This window comes from Strix aluco, chromosome 6, assembly GCF_031877795.1.
Source record: "Strix aluco isolate bStrAlu1 chromosome 6, bStrAlu1.hap1, whole genome shotgun sequence".
Taxonomy (NCBI): Eukaryota; Metazoa; Chordata; class Aves; order Strigiformes; family Strigidae; genus Strix; species Strix aluco.
The window spans coordinates 35,904,191-35,918,734 of NC_133936.1; the positions used below are offsets into that span (position 1 = coordinate 35,904,191).

Sequence of the window (14,544 nt, forward strand, 5' to 3'; positions counted from 1 at the left end):
CTAGAAATTAGATTTCTCTACTAAAGCTATCAAGACAGCCATAGCATGGCAAAGTGTGTCTTGGGAAGATCTTTCCCCTTTATGAATTCAAAATTTTTGTAGACAGCTCTTCTTCCTCTAAGTTACTGCCTGCAAATAGAGGCTTAAGACTGTTTAGCTGGTGTCACAGCAAAGTGAGGGTTACAAATCACACTGCTGATTATTTAAATGTCTGGCTTCTTTTTTTAGCAAGGAAAGTTGTTGCTAATTAGCTAGTTTCCAGTTTAAAAAAAAAAAAAAATCCTAGTAGCTATTCAAATTCAGAAACCATTAGAACCCCATTATAAGTGATTGTTTCTCCTGGCCTGGTTCTAGCTGCAAACTTACCACTGAGGTGAAAAGCTTCAAACTCACTGAATGGCTCTTCTATTGCTAGTAGCTGGCCTTAGGTGGTTACCACCAGCAGGGAAGAATGCTGAAGCCAAACTGCTTCTGCAACAATTTCTCATGCTGCCCCCTCCCATCAAAGATTGTGAAAGGAGACTTGTGGGGTTTTTAAAAGCAGTGCCTAGAGCCATGCAGCTGCTAGATATGATGGTCATGGAGAATTACCTATCACCCAAAGGGAGGTAAGGCTGTGTGAGTGATTCACAGGTGTTGTTTATAAGTTGTTTAAGGCCTAATGAGATAGTAAGGTTTTTCTGTTAGAGAAGGGTTTTCTGTTTTGGGTTTTTAAAACATAGTTTCTATAAAGAATGTAGCAAGGCGGTGTTGCAATATGCCCTATGTCACAGTCAATAGTTAAGGAGTCCATGTCCACCAGAAGAAAAACTCAGGTGTCCTGCAGAAGAGCTACATCTTTAGGTGATAACCTGCAATTGATTGGAAAGGTAAAGTTCTAAGGAAATATTAAAATTTAAATTAGTGATATCTTAAAGCAGTTGGTACAATCTGGGAAATTCTTTGAGGCAAGTTTTTTTGTGTTTGGGGTTTATTTTTTTGTTTCTTTACCTGTTTTCCGTAAAGAGCTGTAGTAATGTGGTGCTATGAAGTGTATGATTATGAACTGATGTAACATATGACTGAATATGAAGTTGTGGATCAGAATGAGAAATTTCTTATATCAGTCTTATTACAGTGTGGGCAACATCTTGCCTTGTTTTTTTAATGCCTCTCATTCAACTTTATGCCTCTCAACTATGCAGACTACAGTATTATTATTTTTCTTTTCGCCAATACAACTTAAATTTATATGCTAAAGGAAGATGGACTTGAATATGTGCTTTAAAATCAACATGTTTTAGCGCTTGAAAGCAGGTGCTGTTGTTTCCATACAGCCTCGAAAGTCTTCTATTAGTTACCTGCGTGAAAGTGGGTTATTCCCAGAAGTGCTGTAATCTAGGCACTTGATATGCTACTCTGTAACAGTGAGTAATGGTGCTGCTAGCCTGAAAGTGTCAGGTGAATTTTTTTTTTTTTTAATTACATTTCCTGTGTAAAAGAAAAGCTAGAGCCTTTTGCAGGCTAACCCAGTAAATCAGAGTGAAAAAAAAAAAAAAAAGGATTAGATCTAAATATTCCAGAGGCTAGCCTTTTTTTCCTAAGCTAATTCTTGTTTATTAACCTGATCTATTTAATATTTCTATTATCTCAAAGACCTTTTTATAAAAGTGCAGGACTATCAGAATCATGGAGGCTTAATAAAAGTGACCCTCTGAAAAAAATTAAGGTATTTGGATCAAGTAAATTATTTTATGGTGGTCTCAGCTATGTCTTTGTGTTTTCTACAAATGTTCCAGTAATCACCTTTCATTAGTAGAAATTATTAATCAAAGACTTGCTAACTATAAGTTTTCTTTAGGAAAAAACCCCCAGACGTTGAGTTTTAAGGTTGAGTTATTGTTACCAGCCATTCACTCAGCCACAGTAGTACTGGAGATTAGAGAGGCTATTTTTTTCAGCTGTTACAGGGGATTAAGAGCAGGTTTTTCCAATGCATTTTTTTCCCACCAGCCAGCATTTTTACCAGCTGCTTTCATAAAATTTCAACTCCAATCAAAAGATTTCCTGCTATGTAATTTATGTCAGATTAATATTATTACATACATGGAATTATAATCTTCCATAAATGGTAGATGTTTTCACAAAATATGTTTCATAAAGTAAGGTTTCCTGCAAGACCCAATATTTTTTATTAGTTGTTGGCACTATTCATTTATGTGGCATTAAGTAGAGTTGTGCCTGTGTTGATACTGCATTTGTGCTGCTAAGGTCTCCCCCTGCTCCTTGCTATTTTGGTTCTGCACAGGCATGTTGAAATTCCATGATGCCAGAGCAGTGCGGTGTCTTAGCACAAACCCAAATCTGGTGAGGTTTCTTAAAAACCAACTTTTCTCTGTCCATTTTTCCTGCTTGGTCCAATCCAGAAAGTATTCTAGAGGATGCATGATCCATAAGCATCAATAAGAACCTTTAAGAATCTGATTGGGGTTTTTTTCTGCCCAATTTTTGTTGTCTGACCTTGTTCTAGAGGCTCCTTACTGAACCTGAGCTGTGGAGCAATGCGTGGTACTGTGGTAATGATGTGACAGCAGGCTCTGTATCTTCCTTCACAGGAAAGATTGAGTAGCATCTATCAGCCTCTACATCTGGGAGAGGTTTCACTTCCCAGGTTCTGGTGTATGGCTAATGCCATCTTCTGGCTCAGGCACCACTGAACTACTGTGGTAATTGCATCTCCTTGAATTTTTGCTAAAATCTGGGGATGACTTAGTTGTACAGCTCCAATGTCCATAAAAAATATAGTTGTACAGCTCCAGCATCCATAAAAAATATCAAGATGCTTAGATTGTCAGCTTCATCAAACTGCTAGTGCCTCTAGCCTGCACTGTAGGAGACCCTTAGGCCATTTACTCAAGCTGCCATCTGAAAGGATAGTAGCCTATCACTGCCTATTTAGACTCAGGCAGTTTTTTGGGGGTAAAAGGGAGGATTAAGCTCTTCTGTTTTCTCCAAACTGATCTGCCTAGGTGCATGGGTGCTGGTTCGGAGCTTGCTGTCAGAGCTGACTCCATGCTGATAGTCAGAGAACTCACCAAGCTCGCAAAAATGAGCCACTGGATGGAGAGGAGTGGAAAAAGTAAGAAAGAAAATTTCATAGTATGATGCCATAAACTGCATCCCTTAGGATTACCAAGTTTTCCTTCAAATTGTCTTAGAAAAATCAGTTAAAGTGGTACTAGAGTTGTATCCTGCCTTATGAATTTGTTTGAAGAGATACAAATAGTAAAATAAAAAAAAGGGTCAGTTTTATGAAACAACAAGGAGTTTTATTAAGATATTTTATTATGTGTCTCTGTAAGGAATAGACCAACAACCATATAAAAGCTTACAAAGATGGTTAACCTTCAACACTATAAATGTGTTAACATGACAGAAGTTCACAATTTTGCATCTTTATTGACTTTTACAGAGTGAAGGGAGAAAGTTCTTGTCTATGACATGCCAATGACAATCTTTGACAGGAGACATTTACAATTGCTTTAAATCCTTTACTTTTTTTTTTTTTTTAAGCAAGTCAATAACCCTGACTTGCAGAGTTAGGAGTGAAAAATACATTAGCACCATCATATTAGTCTTTTACACTTCCCTAATTTTAGTGGTCTTGACCAGCAATGACAGGAAAGTAGAGAAGCACCTTTGATAACAGAATACAATCCAACAATAAAATTATGGTGACTACTGACATTAAGGTATTCAACTCTTAAAATACACTGTACTTTTTCACAGCTAATCAGTACAGAAATAGACAATTTTGTACCAAATGTTTCCACTGAATTGACCAATAGGTCCAATGTGTTTTGATTGATTTGTTTGATTTTTGGTTTGACTCATCAGACACATCCCAGTTTCTGTCCATGTTGAGGTAGTTGAAACAGGGAGGTCTTTCTAGCTTTATGGACTGCGTCTTAGAAAGAAGGGTAAACTTTGGTACTGGGAGCAATCAGTGCTTTGTAAATTGGCTAACATTCAACTAATAGAACACAGTGTTGTTTTAGTAAGTGTTGAAGTTGTATTATAGCACCACGGAGACATGTTTTGAAGATGGAATTTGGTAAAAAAAATAGAGCAAAAAAGCATTTTTACTGTACTTTGTGTAATAGCAAAAAACATAACCCTTAATATCAAATTGATTTTTTCCCCCAGAAATTTTGTTAATAAATAACTGGGATACAGATGGTCACCTGTACTAGTTGACAAGGCTAAAACAAAGGAGCACAGTTGGAGTGTGAATCTGTTTGCTGGGGTTTCAGAAAGAGCAGGATTTTTGATTTATAAGAAGCAAACCGGGCCAATGTCCACGCCAAATTCCTGATCAGGACCACCAATATCTATGGGTGCAATATCAACCACAGGCAATCTCATTGTCTTCCGCGTTCTGTATTCAAAGACTGTTTTAGCCCATTCACCAGTGTGTTTCTGTGAAGTTAAAAAGAAAAGAAAAAAACCAACAATCAGGTTAAAGAAATCAGTGTTGGGCTATGTGAAAATTACGCCCCCCCCCAGTTTACTGGATTTCATACTTTCCGTATTAATGTGTCCCTCTCAACACCATGAAAACTGGTTGTAGTCTGTGTAGAAATGAACAATTACATAGACATTCTTCATTTTTGGACCTTTGGTAAGAGGTCTTGTGGGGTTGTAGACCTTGCATCTCAGAAGGGATGGAATCCCTGATAGACAGAGTACTCTGGAGCAGTGCCAGTGCCCTGACTTAGGACTGAAATGCGCTCTGCATGCTGGGAGATGGTACAAATGGCTACTCTGTTTGTAAAAGTGGTTTTGGCCTTAGGGAAAAGTGACAGCAGTAATGAGGTAGCTCTTCGTGTTCATGTTAAAGAAATGGCCACGGAGTGGCTGCAGCATAGATGTGTTCATGCATCCTTAAACAGCAGGTTTGCCACATGTGTCAGTGTTTGTTGTGCTTTTGGGACCTTAACCAGCAGGAGGGAGAAACTGTGGATGGTGTTATGCTGTTTGTACTTGTTACTGGAAAGGCTGCAGGAGCTCATAGACCAGCACTCTCCAGTACTTTCTGGGGCAGTGAGCAAGGCGCAGTGTTGCACCTGCAAAATGACTAGGTTTGCCCCTTCCCATAATCATGGCCCATGGCTTGAATCAGCTAGCCTTGATTTTTTTTTTTTCTATGACTAAGATGTTTCCTACTATTCTTAGAGTTGACATGGGATGGATCAAAACTTGTTCACTGTGACTTCCTTGACTTTGACTCTAAAGCAAGAAGGTACCTGTTAAGCACAGATTTAAATGGGAGTGCACCTCACTTTCTATGGTTGCTGCAGGAGTGACACTTCTGGCATACAATATCTAAATTTCCTCAGTTAGGTGCAGCAGTGTCCTTTCCTTACTCAGGTCATGCAAAGTTCTCTCTTCCCTAGAGGGAATTATTTATTAAACTACCATGCTAAATTCTTGTTGACTTACAGTGCAGCCGTCTTCCAGAACAGCATATGTGAATTTGCTGTTTCCTTCAGCCTTGATCTCACTTTCCACAGAGCTCATCAGTTTCAGAGCTTTTTTAACATTTCCACTGGCTTGATCCATGTAGGCAATGCTGTTCTTGCAGTGGTAGGTGATGTTCTGGGAGGCACGGCTGGAGAGGATGCGAAGGAAGGCCAGCTGAACTTCTGAGACATCCTCTGGAAGCTCAGGATCTCCATAGCTGAACTGCAGAGTACAAGACATGAGCAATGTTTTTTGTTTAAACATGTCTAGGGACAGTCCATACAGTTATTATTTCACCCACCAAATGTTCAGCTGAGTTTAATTTCAGGATTATTTTTTAGTATGTTGTGATGTATGCGAGTACAACGTGTACTACCTTTTGGGCTGTTAACTGTGGTAATTTCTTACCTGGAAGCCTCCATTCATAGATTCTCCAAACCAAACATGTTTCCTTCCACTGCTTTCGCTGGTCCACCAGTTTTTCCTTGGCACAGTGCTAGGGTTAGCATTGAGGCATGTCTCACCAGTTTCCATATTACAGTATACTTTAATAGCATCCATCTTGCAGCCTTGGTTAGGATCAATCCAGTATTCTCCTAGAGGTAAAAAACCAAAAAAGTGTTAAGGGGCTTATTATATTTGGAGAAGAATTTGACTGCATGATGGTGAAGTTTATTTCTATGTCAGATTCCTGAGCCAAATTAGGAAACATATTAATTTTGACAGATGAGATGCCACAGAAAATACGATGATATAAAATATGCTGAGTTCATGTGAATACTCTAATATGACTGACATTTGAAATAAATGTAGAACTTTGACTTGTCGTGGTTTTTTTCCATAGAATTATTTAAACAAATGTTCACTTATAAGCATGTAAGGAGTGGATTTGAAGTCAGTGTGTATACTGTGTAAATGCATAGTAAATTACAGTTTAAAATTATTATTACACTGAACATCTTTATCATTACATTTGTTTTAAAAAATCAATTTTTATAGCAGATCTCTGCACTTAAACACTCAAAGACAATAGCATTCATGAAAAAAAAAAAAAAAAATCAAGACCTGCTACCATTGGTGAAAAGAAAAACCTAACATACCACTCTTGAGCTCAGGATGGCAGAATTTCAGATCTCTGCAGTTACGAGCTGGATTCTTACGGGACCCATCAGGACTAATGATGTTTTCAATCTGATTGTTAATTGATTTCATTGAAGCTACGATGTCATCCAGATTGATATCATTTGCTTTTGGCTCATCTCGATATTCATACCCATAGACCAGTGGACCTTTTTCACCACCACCACCACCACCACCACCACAACATGGACCAGGAAGACCAGCAGGACCAGGAAGACCAGGCTGGCCTGGCGGACCCTAAAAAAAAAAAAAAAAGAAAATAGCAAACATAGCACTGAGTAGAGATCACAGGTTAAAACTACAAGTCTGTGTGAGCCTTAATCTTAAAAAAAATGAGAATTTTTGCATAAATATTTAATTTACTTATTAAATAATAATGGCACTTGCTACTTATAAACATCTGTTATACTTTCCAGGCCTTTATTTTCCTGAAATTGGAGTTTTCTTTTCCTAATTTTGTCAAGCTGTGGCTGTCCTTCTTCTGTCTGACCTTTGAGAAGGAACCAAAATTCAGAGAATAACAATTTCTTAGCTTTAGAAGTGACTAAGCTAGTGACCTTTGCAGCACTGGCCTTTCTAGAGGAGTCTAGGAAACCCATTTCATAGCTTCCAAGACACAAAGGGAGTCTGTATTCTAAAGAGGAGATCCTGCCTTCCCATTGTATCCAGAAAAGTCAATGATTATCCGAGACTAACAATGCACAGTACATCAATACTTACACTGAACTACAAATGATCTGTATCTTTTTTTTTGATTTAGCCTTGATAGCTAGATACCTCCTACCACAAGCTCAGGCCATGAAATACAGGATTTTCTAAGGGAGATACTTAAATGGGAGAGAGCTCTATGTTTCATGAATAATCCATAAAGATTTGGTTTTTTGAGTGTGCACAATTTACTTACTGCAGGGCCACTTTCACCTTTGCTACCACGGGGGCCAGGAGGACCAATTGGACCTGGATAGCCACTTGTACCATCTTTCCCAGGTGGCCCAGTTGGTCCTGGAAGACCCTAGAACAATGTTGAACACAAATAATATGGTCAAGATAGTTTACCAGACACTCTCAAATTCAGAAATACTTTGTGAGCTATTTCAAACATTTCTGTATGATTTATCAGGTGTTTTCTCTTTCTTCAGCTGTTGCCTGTTAAGATGGCCAATTTAAAAAAATATTAAAAAAGAAAATTTTTTTTAAAACAGTCTGAATTTTTCTTCCAGTTATGCTAAGTAAGAAGTTTTTCTTACCCTTGCACCTGAAGGTCCTGGACTTCCAAGTGCACCTTGTGGACCCAGGGGACCCTATGAAGAAAAGAAAAGTGAGTCATACACCTCCCAGTAATATTTTGCAATGAGCTGGATGTACCTTAAATAAAGACATTGAAAACATCTTTAAGATTATATGAAACATATCCTTGTAAAAAGACTATGTCAGGTATGAAAGAGAATGGTTGCCATTCTTTAACCAGAAAAAAATATCAAATGTTCTCTATATGAAAAAATATTAATGATGTGATATCCAAAATTCAGGAAAGCCAATGGACATCAATCAACTTTGGATGAAATCTTGTATTCATAAGAATACATAGCTATAGGCTCAAAATGCTGCAGTTTTAATCATACTACTGGTAAAGTTATTTAAATAATATGACAAACACTCATGTTTTCAAATGCATTAAAAAATTTGCTCTATTTATGCACCACAAAGAACTAAGCCATATGTTTAAAAATTATTGATCATCTTGCTATCATAGTGTAAATGAGAATTTATCAGATTTCTTTTTTTACTCATTTCATACATTAGACAACAGGTTATATTGTGTTGTTAAACAGGTTGGCATTGGCTGCATTTATAGTTAACACTTCCATCTTTTTGTCATCATTGATAGATTAATTGAGTGAATTTTTGTTTCTTGATTCTCACTTGTATCATGAGTGCTATTAATAGTTCTTTTCAGCATAAATCTCTTTTTAAATTTTTACTTGTCATAAATACCCAGGGCATGCCTGTCTATTACCCTTCGATTCTTTTAGCTATTAAGAACTGTTCAAAATGGTAATGCACGTTTATAATTCAGTAGTTTACAATTTCATGCCCATTTCATCCTAATATTAATTACTGTAAAAGACGCATGACAGAAGAGAGGTATTTGGACTCCAAGTAGCTTTTTCATGGATTTAGTTGTTGGCCTAGCATAGATTTCTAATAGACATAGATATTTCAACCCCTATTTCTATATTTTATAATTTAATCAGGAATAGCCTATATAAATGAATTCAAAAAGTGTTTGTTGCAGACAAAGGCAGACACATAGCTGAAAGGGATTATAGAAAACCCAGCTTTAGCTTCTATCAGCTTCTTCTAGTTCTTTATTCAGGGAATCTGGGCTTTTGAACACATTTTACAATCAAATTACAAAGATTTTGGGGGTGGGGTGGGTGTTTGTTTCCTCAGTAAATTAGTTAAGGTTAACAAGTTACCTGAGACCTAAACCACAGAAACTAAGAACAGCTATAATTCCCAATGCAATGCGAAATACTCACAGGAGGACCAGGGAGACCGGGGGTACCAGGAAATCCTCTGTGACCCTTTATACCAGTGCTGCCTCGTTCACCAGGTTCACCTTTATCACCACGAGGACCTTGAGGACCCTTTAAGAGTAGATTTGCAATAAAAGGAATATATAAAGAAATAAGAGAAATGCCCAAAAAACAGGAAATAGTGAATGTATGATATAACAAATACTTTAAATATGACTTACAGCAGGACCACGAGCACCAGCAGCACCAGCAGCACCAGGAGGGCCAGCTGGACCCTGTGACACAATAAGATGATATGGATCACTTGGAGTTGACTAGACTGCCTTTATATTTCCAGATAAGCATTTCAAAGCCAGTAGCTGTTTGGAAACAAGGGGAAGCTACACACACACACACACACACACACTATATAATAAGCAAGAATTTTGGCCAGTTCCTTTTTCTACCAACGTTAGTCTTACTCAGCAGCTTGTAGGCACTGATACGTACCACATGCACTAGACCCCTTTTCATTTTGCGAGATGCTCAGTGCTCAAGCTGTGCTGGTGTCAGCACTTCTCAGAAATAACTTGAAGGCTTCCAGAGTTACTCCCTTAGTATAAATAAATAACATTGTTGGTACTGCATGAGCACCAGATGGGATGGAAATTAACATAGGGCTTGGTGGGACGATGTGCTTTTTGGCATCCTAAGGAATATGTGGATTTTGATCTTAATTTATATACAGTTATCAGGAACAAACTGTGATGTTTTTCCCTTTGATATTCTTATAAAAGAGGTCCTCAATGCCAAGAAACTATGACAGTAACAAATGTATGACTCTTCCAAATTTCTACTTTATTACTGCATGAAATGTACTTTGCATAGGATAAGTATGTAAATAAGCAGTAAACTATTTACTTTGGTTTTACCTGAAATCCTCTTTCACCAGCTTTTCCAGGTGCACCATTGCTACCTGCAGGTCCAGGGTGACCAGGAGGTCCCGGAAGGCCAGGAGAGCCACTTTCACCACGGTCACCCTGCAGATAGTAACAGTTGACAGGATAATAAATTTAATGTTTTACAGAACTACAGTGTAATTTCAGTAGAGCATATGAGGTTCAAGGAATCAGTTACATAGCACAGAACTATGTATATTGTCATCTCTACATAACATTTATTTGGCAATCTAAAGATATTGGGGATTCCTTACTTTTCCTCCTGGGGATCCATCACGTCCAGGCAAGCCATCTGAGCCAGGGTTACCCTGGAAAAAAAAAAAAAAAAAAAGTGGTGCAGTTTGTTTATGAACTGGATGACAAATAGACAGCTTGTTTTCCACTAAGCTTAAATAATGCTCAAAGAAAGAGACTTTTCAAGAAGGAAGAGTTCCTGGAGGCGGAGGAAGATCTGTAAGACCTGCATTATTTTTCAGATGTACAGGCAGTGCAGTCTCTTGTTCAGTTCCAAGTGAGACAGAGATGTGGTCCATGGGTAGTAAAAGGTATAGCAGGGACAGCAGGCTACACCACCTTACATGAGAACGTAATCCATCCAGAACCCTGTGCATCAGGCACTTGAGGGAGACTTTGTAAACCTTAAAGCATATTTACTCCCAGAGTCTGCCGTTTGTAACTCACAAGCTAGCAGGAAGGTCTAACACATCCACTCACATCTCTGCCAGGCTCTCCGGGTAAGCCTCTTTGTCCAATAGGGCCTTGTGGACCAGGAGCACCGCGTTCTCCTGGGACGCCATTGGTGCCTGGTTTACCATCTTCACCCTGAACAAAAAAAGGACAGGATTTTGTTGCAGATAATGTATTTAAATACCATTGTATTACACATCTTTAAATATGCAGTGATTATGAAGAAGACCTAATAAAGTGAAGGGTCATTGTGACTCGTGATCGTGAATACTCAAAATAAGAAAGATAAAAACTTGGCCAAACTAGTTTATTTTCATTGCTGGTAATACTCATGCAAGGCCAGTGAACCCAAGGAATGCTCCTTATTGTTTTGTCAACTGAGAAATAATAAATGGGTAAGTCTCTTCTTATGTGTCCAAAAGGAATGGGCAAAGCAGTTAACAAGAAAATGTGATATACTAGTGATAAATTACAAACCAAACCTCACACCACCTTTGCTGGAGGGAGGTGAAGATATTTTTCTGTTTGGGTCATAATATTTAAGCAAGAAACATATTAAGAATTAAGCAAAGATAAACAACTTGCAGCAGGTGAAACTGACTCAAATCTTGTGCCAAGGAGAGTTTCTAGCCCATGACTCTCCTTAAGTGTGTGAAGCTAGTTATATACTTCTAGATAATCTGATCCAGGACTCTTGGTAATAGAGATTAAAGATAACCTCATATCCCACAGCTGCTGGTTACTGGACTTTTTAAAGCCTGATCTTAAGGATGTAAACACAAATAACTAAATTCTGTAGTCTTTGGGCTAAAACGTGTTTTAAAAAATACAACACGTTCATTACTTTTTATCTCTAAGGTATTTTTAGCAGCTGAATTACAGTTGTGTTAACTTTGAGGCTACTGCTGCATTGAACGCGGTCTCACCTTGGCACCGGCCATACCGGCTGGACCACTTGGGCCACGCGGACCTGGCAAACCTGTGTTACCCCGGGTACCAATAACGCCTTGAGGACCTGGTAAACCTGGTAATCCCTGTTTAAGAAAAGGTCAGATCAATTAATACTGAGCACCTTTAACATTCAATAGACAGCTTCTTATTCTTGACAGGCATAATCCCTGTCTACTGGTGTAACAGTCCCTGGTTGAACATGTACCTACCTTTTCTCCTTGTGAGCCTGGTGACCCTTTTTCACCTGGTGGGCCAGGTTCACCTCTTATTCCAGAAGGTCCTGGACTGCCAGGAGAACCGGCACTGCCAGGGGGTCCAGGAGGCCCATCCTTGCCTGCAGGCCCTGCGTTACCAGGGGGACCTGGACTACCCTAAAAAAAAATTTGAAAAATAAGAATGTGAGCTGTGTTATCTGGAACAGTAGCACACACTTACTGGTATTGATCTTTCCTCATGGAAGCCAACCAGATTTGAGTCATTGCCTAAGGGCGGATTTAGGGTCCAACTTTATGCACCCAAATCTGATCTGGTCTTACAAAGATATCCTTTCACCTACCACTTTCAATACTGATTTTTTTTTCCTCCCTACTATCTGGACATATGGTTTGCATAATGCAATACCTGCACGTTTTGGATGCCCGGTGGTTGTAATGCATCCAACACAGGATACATGTTCCTTACCCACAGCTCTACCACAGAAATTTTAAATACTAGCAGACCCTGCTGATTTCTTGAATCACTTGAGCCAGATACCTTCAAGGTGGTGTCTTGGACACGTGCAGAATGAAATGTCTTTCATTAAAACTCTTAGCTTAGCCAATCATTGGAGAGAATTACATTGACTTTAATGGTACCTTAAATAAAATCCTACTTTTTATTTAGCAGTATTCTAATTTGCATCTGTCTGTAACTATAAGACAGAAAATAAAAATCTGTTTATTCAAATATAAAATTATCCATCTTAATTTATACCATACAACAGACTAACTTATAATTTTGATTTTAAAGTTGGTAAACCATTGTATTCTTAATTAAAGTTTCTTAAGACTCAAAAAATCAGAATCTAATTTTTACTATGTGAGTCAAAAGTAGGTGCATGTTGAACATACAAGGATATTTTGAAACAGCTTTTCTTCACACACAGATATTGTATAAAATACTGGAATTAGCTGATGCATCAACATATATTTTTATATTAGGATGCTGCAGACTGGTAGATTAAACTTCAGATGTAGGCCATACTGTAAGAGAGAAACTTTGCCACAAGAATCTTTCCAAACTCCTCTGTCCCAAGACAATTAAGTCTTATGCCATTCCATTCTACAGGCAATTAAAAAAACTCGACAGTGATGTACAAAAGGTAGTTTTCAAAATGCATACCAATTAAAGATCCAATATTGAATATTTCTTGCATCATAAAAGAGCAATAGAGAGGACAGGATGCCTGCCACCAACAGAAATACTCAAGGACCTGATCCAGGAGAAGGACTCCACTAACTCTGATGGGCTTTGGAAAGCAAACCACAATAGAAGAAGGAGTATCAAGACAGGAAGTGAATGAATTGCTATTCCACAGGAAATAAGAGGAGAGTAAAATCTTTTTGCAGATTTTTTTCCCCTAAATTCATATATCATATTCAGAATGTTTTTGCTTATGCTATATTCATGTCAAGGTACATACAGCTTAATATAGTTTAATATACTAATATATGTCTAAATATATCCACAAGGTAAGAATATAAGAAAAAGGGGGTTAGACAACTTACGTTGCTACCAGGGGGACCAGGTAGACCGCGAGCACCAGGGAAACCAGCAGCACCCTATAAGAGATCAATACTTTTAGTTGTTATTTTCTGAAAATTGGAAAAATGTAAACAAATTGGTTTTTTATACAACTGCTGACTTTGAATTATATTCAGCTGTTTTGCTTAAAACCTGATTAAATGTCCTGGAACTGAACAAGAAGTTCAATCTTTTTTTTGTCTCCAAGGGAAGATCCCATATATTCCTCAAAGGTGAACTAATGGGCTTGAGACACTTGGCAAAGATGGCATGTAAATCTAATAATTGTTGAGATAAGCCAATTTATGGCTTTAGGTCATTGTGCCAAAAGCTATTTTGGCACCTTACTTATGTTAAAAATCAATGTAATCTAGATCACTAAACACCTCAACTTTAATTACTCCTTCTAGAACACTTAAATATCTGTAGTTCCAGAATAATTAAAGTCATTGAAGGTTTTGTTTTTAATTTATATCACATTTCTTGTAACAGAGAGAGTAATTTATCTGTGACTATGTCAAAGAGATACTCACAGGACCTCCAGGAGATCCACGTTCTCCTTTGGTTCCTTGGGGACCAGGTGGACCCTACATGGAAGGAATAAGATAAAAGCAAATGATTTGATAAACAGATTCCTATTAAAAAAATATAGGAAGTGCCATTAAGTTTCAGGCAGCTCAAATGCTTGCACTGGGGCCCAGCCACGTTGAGGCTGAAGGAGAACTGAAGAAACCTCTCTTTGTAGCAATAAGGAATGGCAAAAACTTACTGGTGCACCAGGACCACCTTGTGGACCTGCAGCTCCAGGGGGTCCAGCCTCTCCTCTTATACCAGGTGGACCTCTTTCTCCTTTCCCACCAGGTTCCCCATTTTGGCCCTGTAGAAAAATTTTATTATATTATGACTCAAACAATGCAGATAGATATCACTGTGATGAGAAACGCTATTCAGTTCAGATATTCTTCTGAAGGGAATTTAAATATTAAATTAAATGTGAATGCAGT

The 14,544-nt window shown here is 38.1% G+C and overlaps 1 protein-coding gene across 1 annotated transcript in view; it reads right to left on the reverse strand.

The window, feature by feature from the left end:
- Positions 1-3,903: 3,903 nt before the first annotated feature.
- Positions 3,904-14,544, reverse strand: part of COL3A1 (collagen type III alpha 1 chain) — a 52,329-nt gene continuing 41,688 nt past the window's right edge. Inside the window, exons 36-51 of the mRNA XM_074829638.1 lie at positions 14,310-14,417; positions 14,074-14,127; positions 13,525-13,578; positions 11,968-12,129; positions 11,734-11,841; positions 10,835-10,942; positions 10,375-10,428; positions 10,094-10,201; positions 9,404-9,457; positions 9,186-9,293; positions 7,890-7,943; positions 7,547-7,654; positions 6,603-6,879; positions 5,911-6,098; positions 5,482-5,724; positions 3,904-4,458 (exon numbers count right to left, since the gene is read on the reverse strand). Coding sequence (XP_074685739.1) covers positions 4,312-4,458; positions 5,482-5,724; positions 5,911-6,098; positions 6,603-6,879; positions 7,547-7,654; positions 7,890-7,943; positions 9,186-9,293; positions 9,404-9,457; positions 10,094-10,201; positions 10,375-10,428; positions 10,835-10,942; positions 11,734-11,841; positions 11,968-12,129; positions 13,525-13,578; positions 14,074-14,127; positions 14,310-14,417 — 1,935 coding nt within the window. The 3' untranslated portion in view covers positions 3,904-4,311. The remainder of the gene's footprint in view (positions 4,459-5,481; positions 5,725-5,910; positions 6,099-6,602; positions 6,880-7,546; positions 7,655-7,889; positions 7,944-9,185; positions 9,294-9,403; positions 9,458-10,093; positions 10,202-10,374; positions 10,429-10,834; positions 10,943-11,733; positions 11,842-11,967; positions 12,130-13,524; positions 13,579-14,073; positions 14,128-14,309; positions 14,418-14,544) is intronic.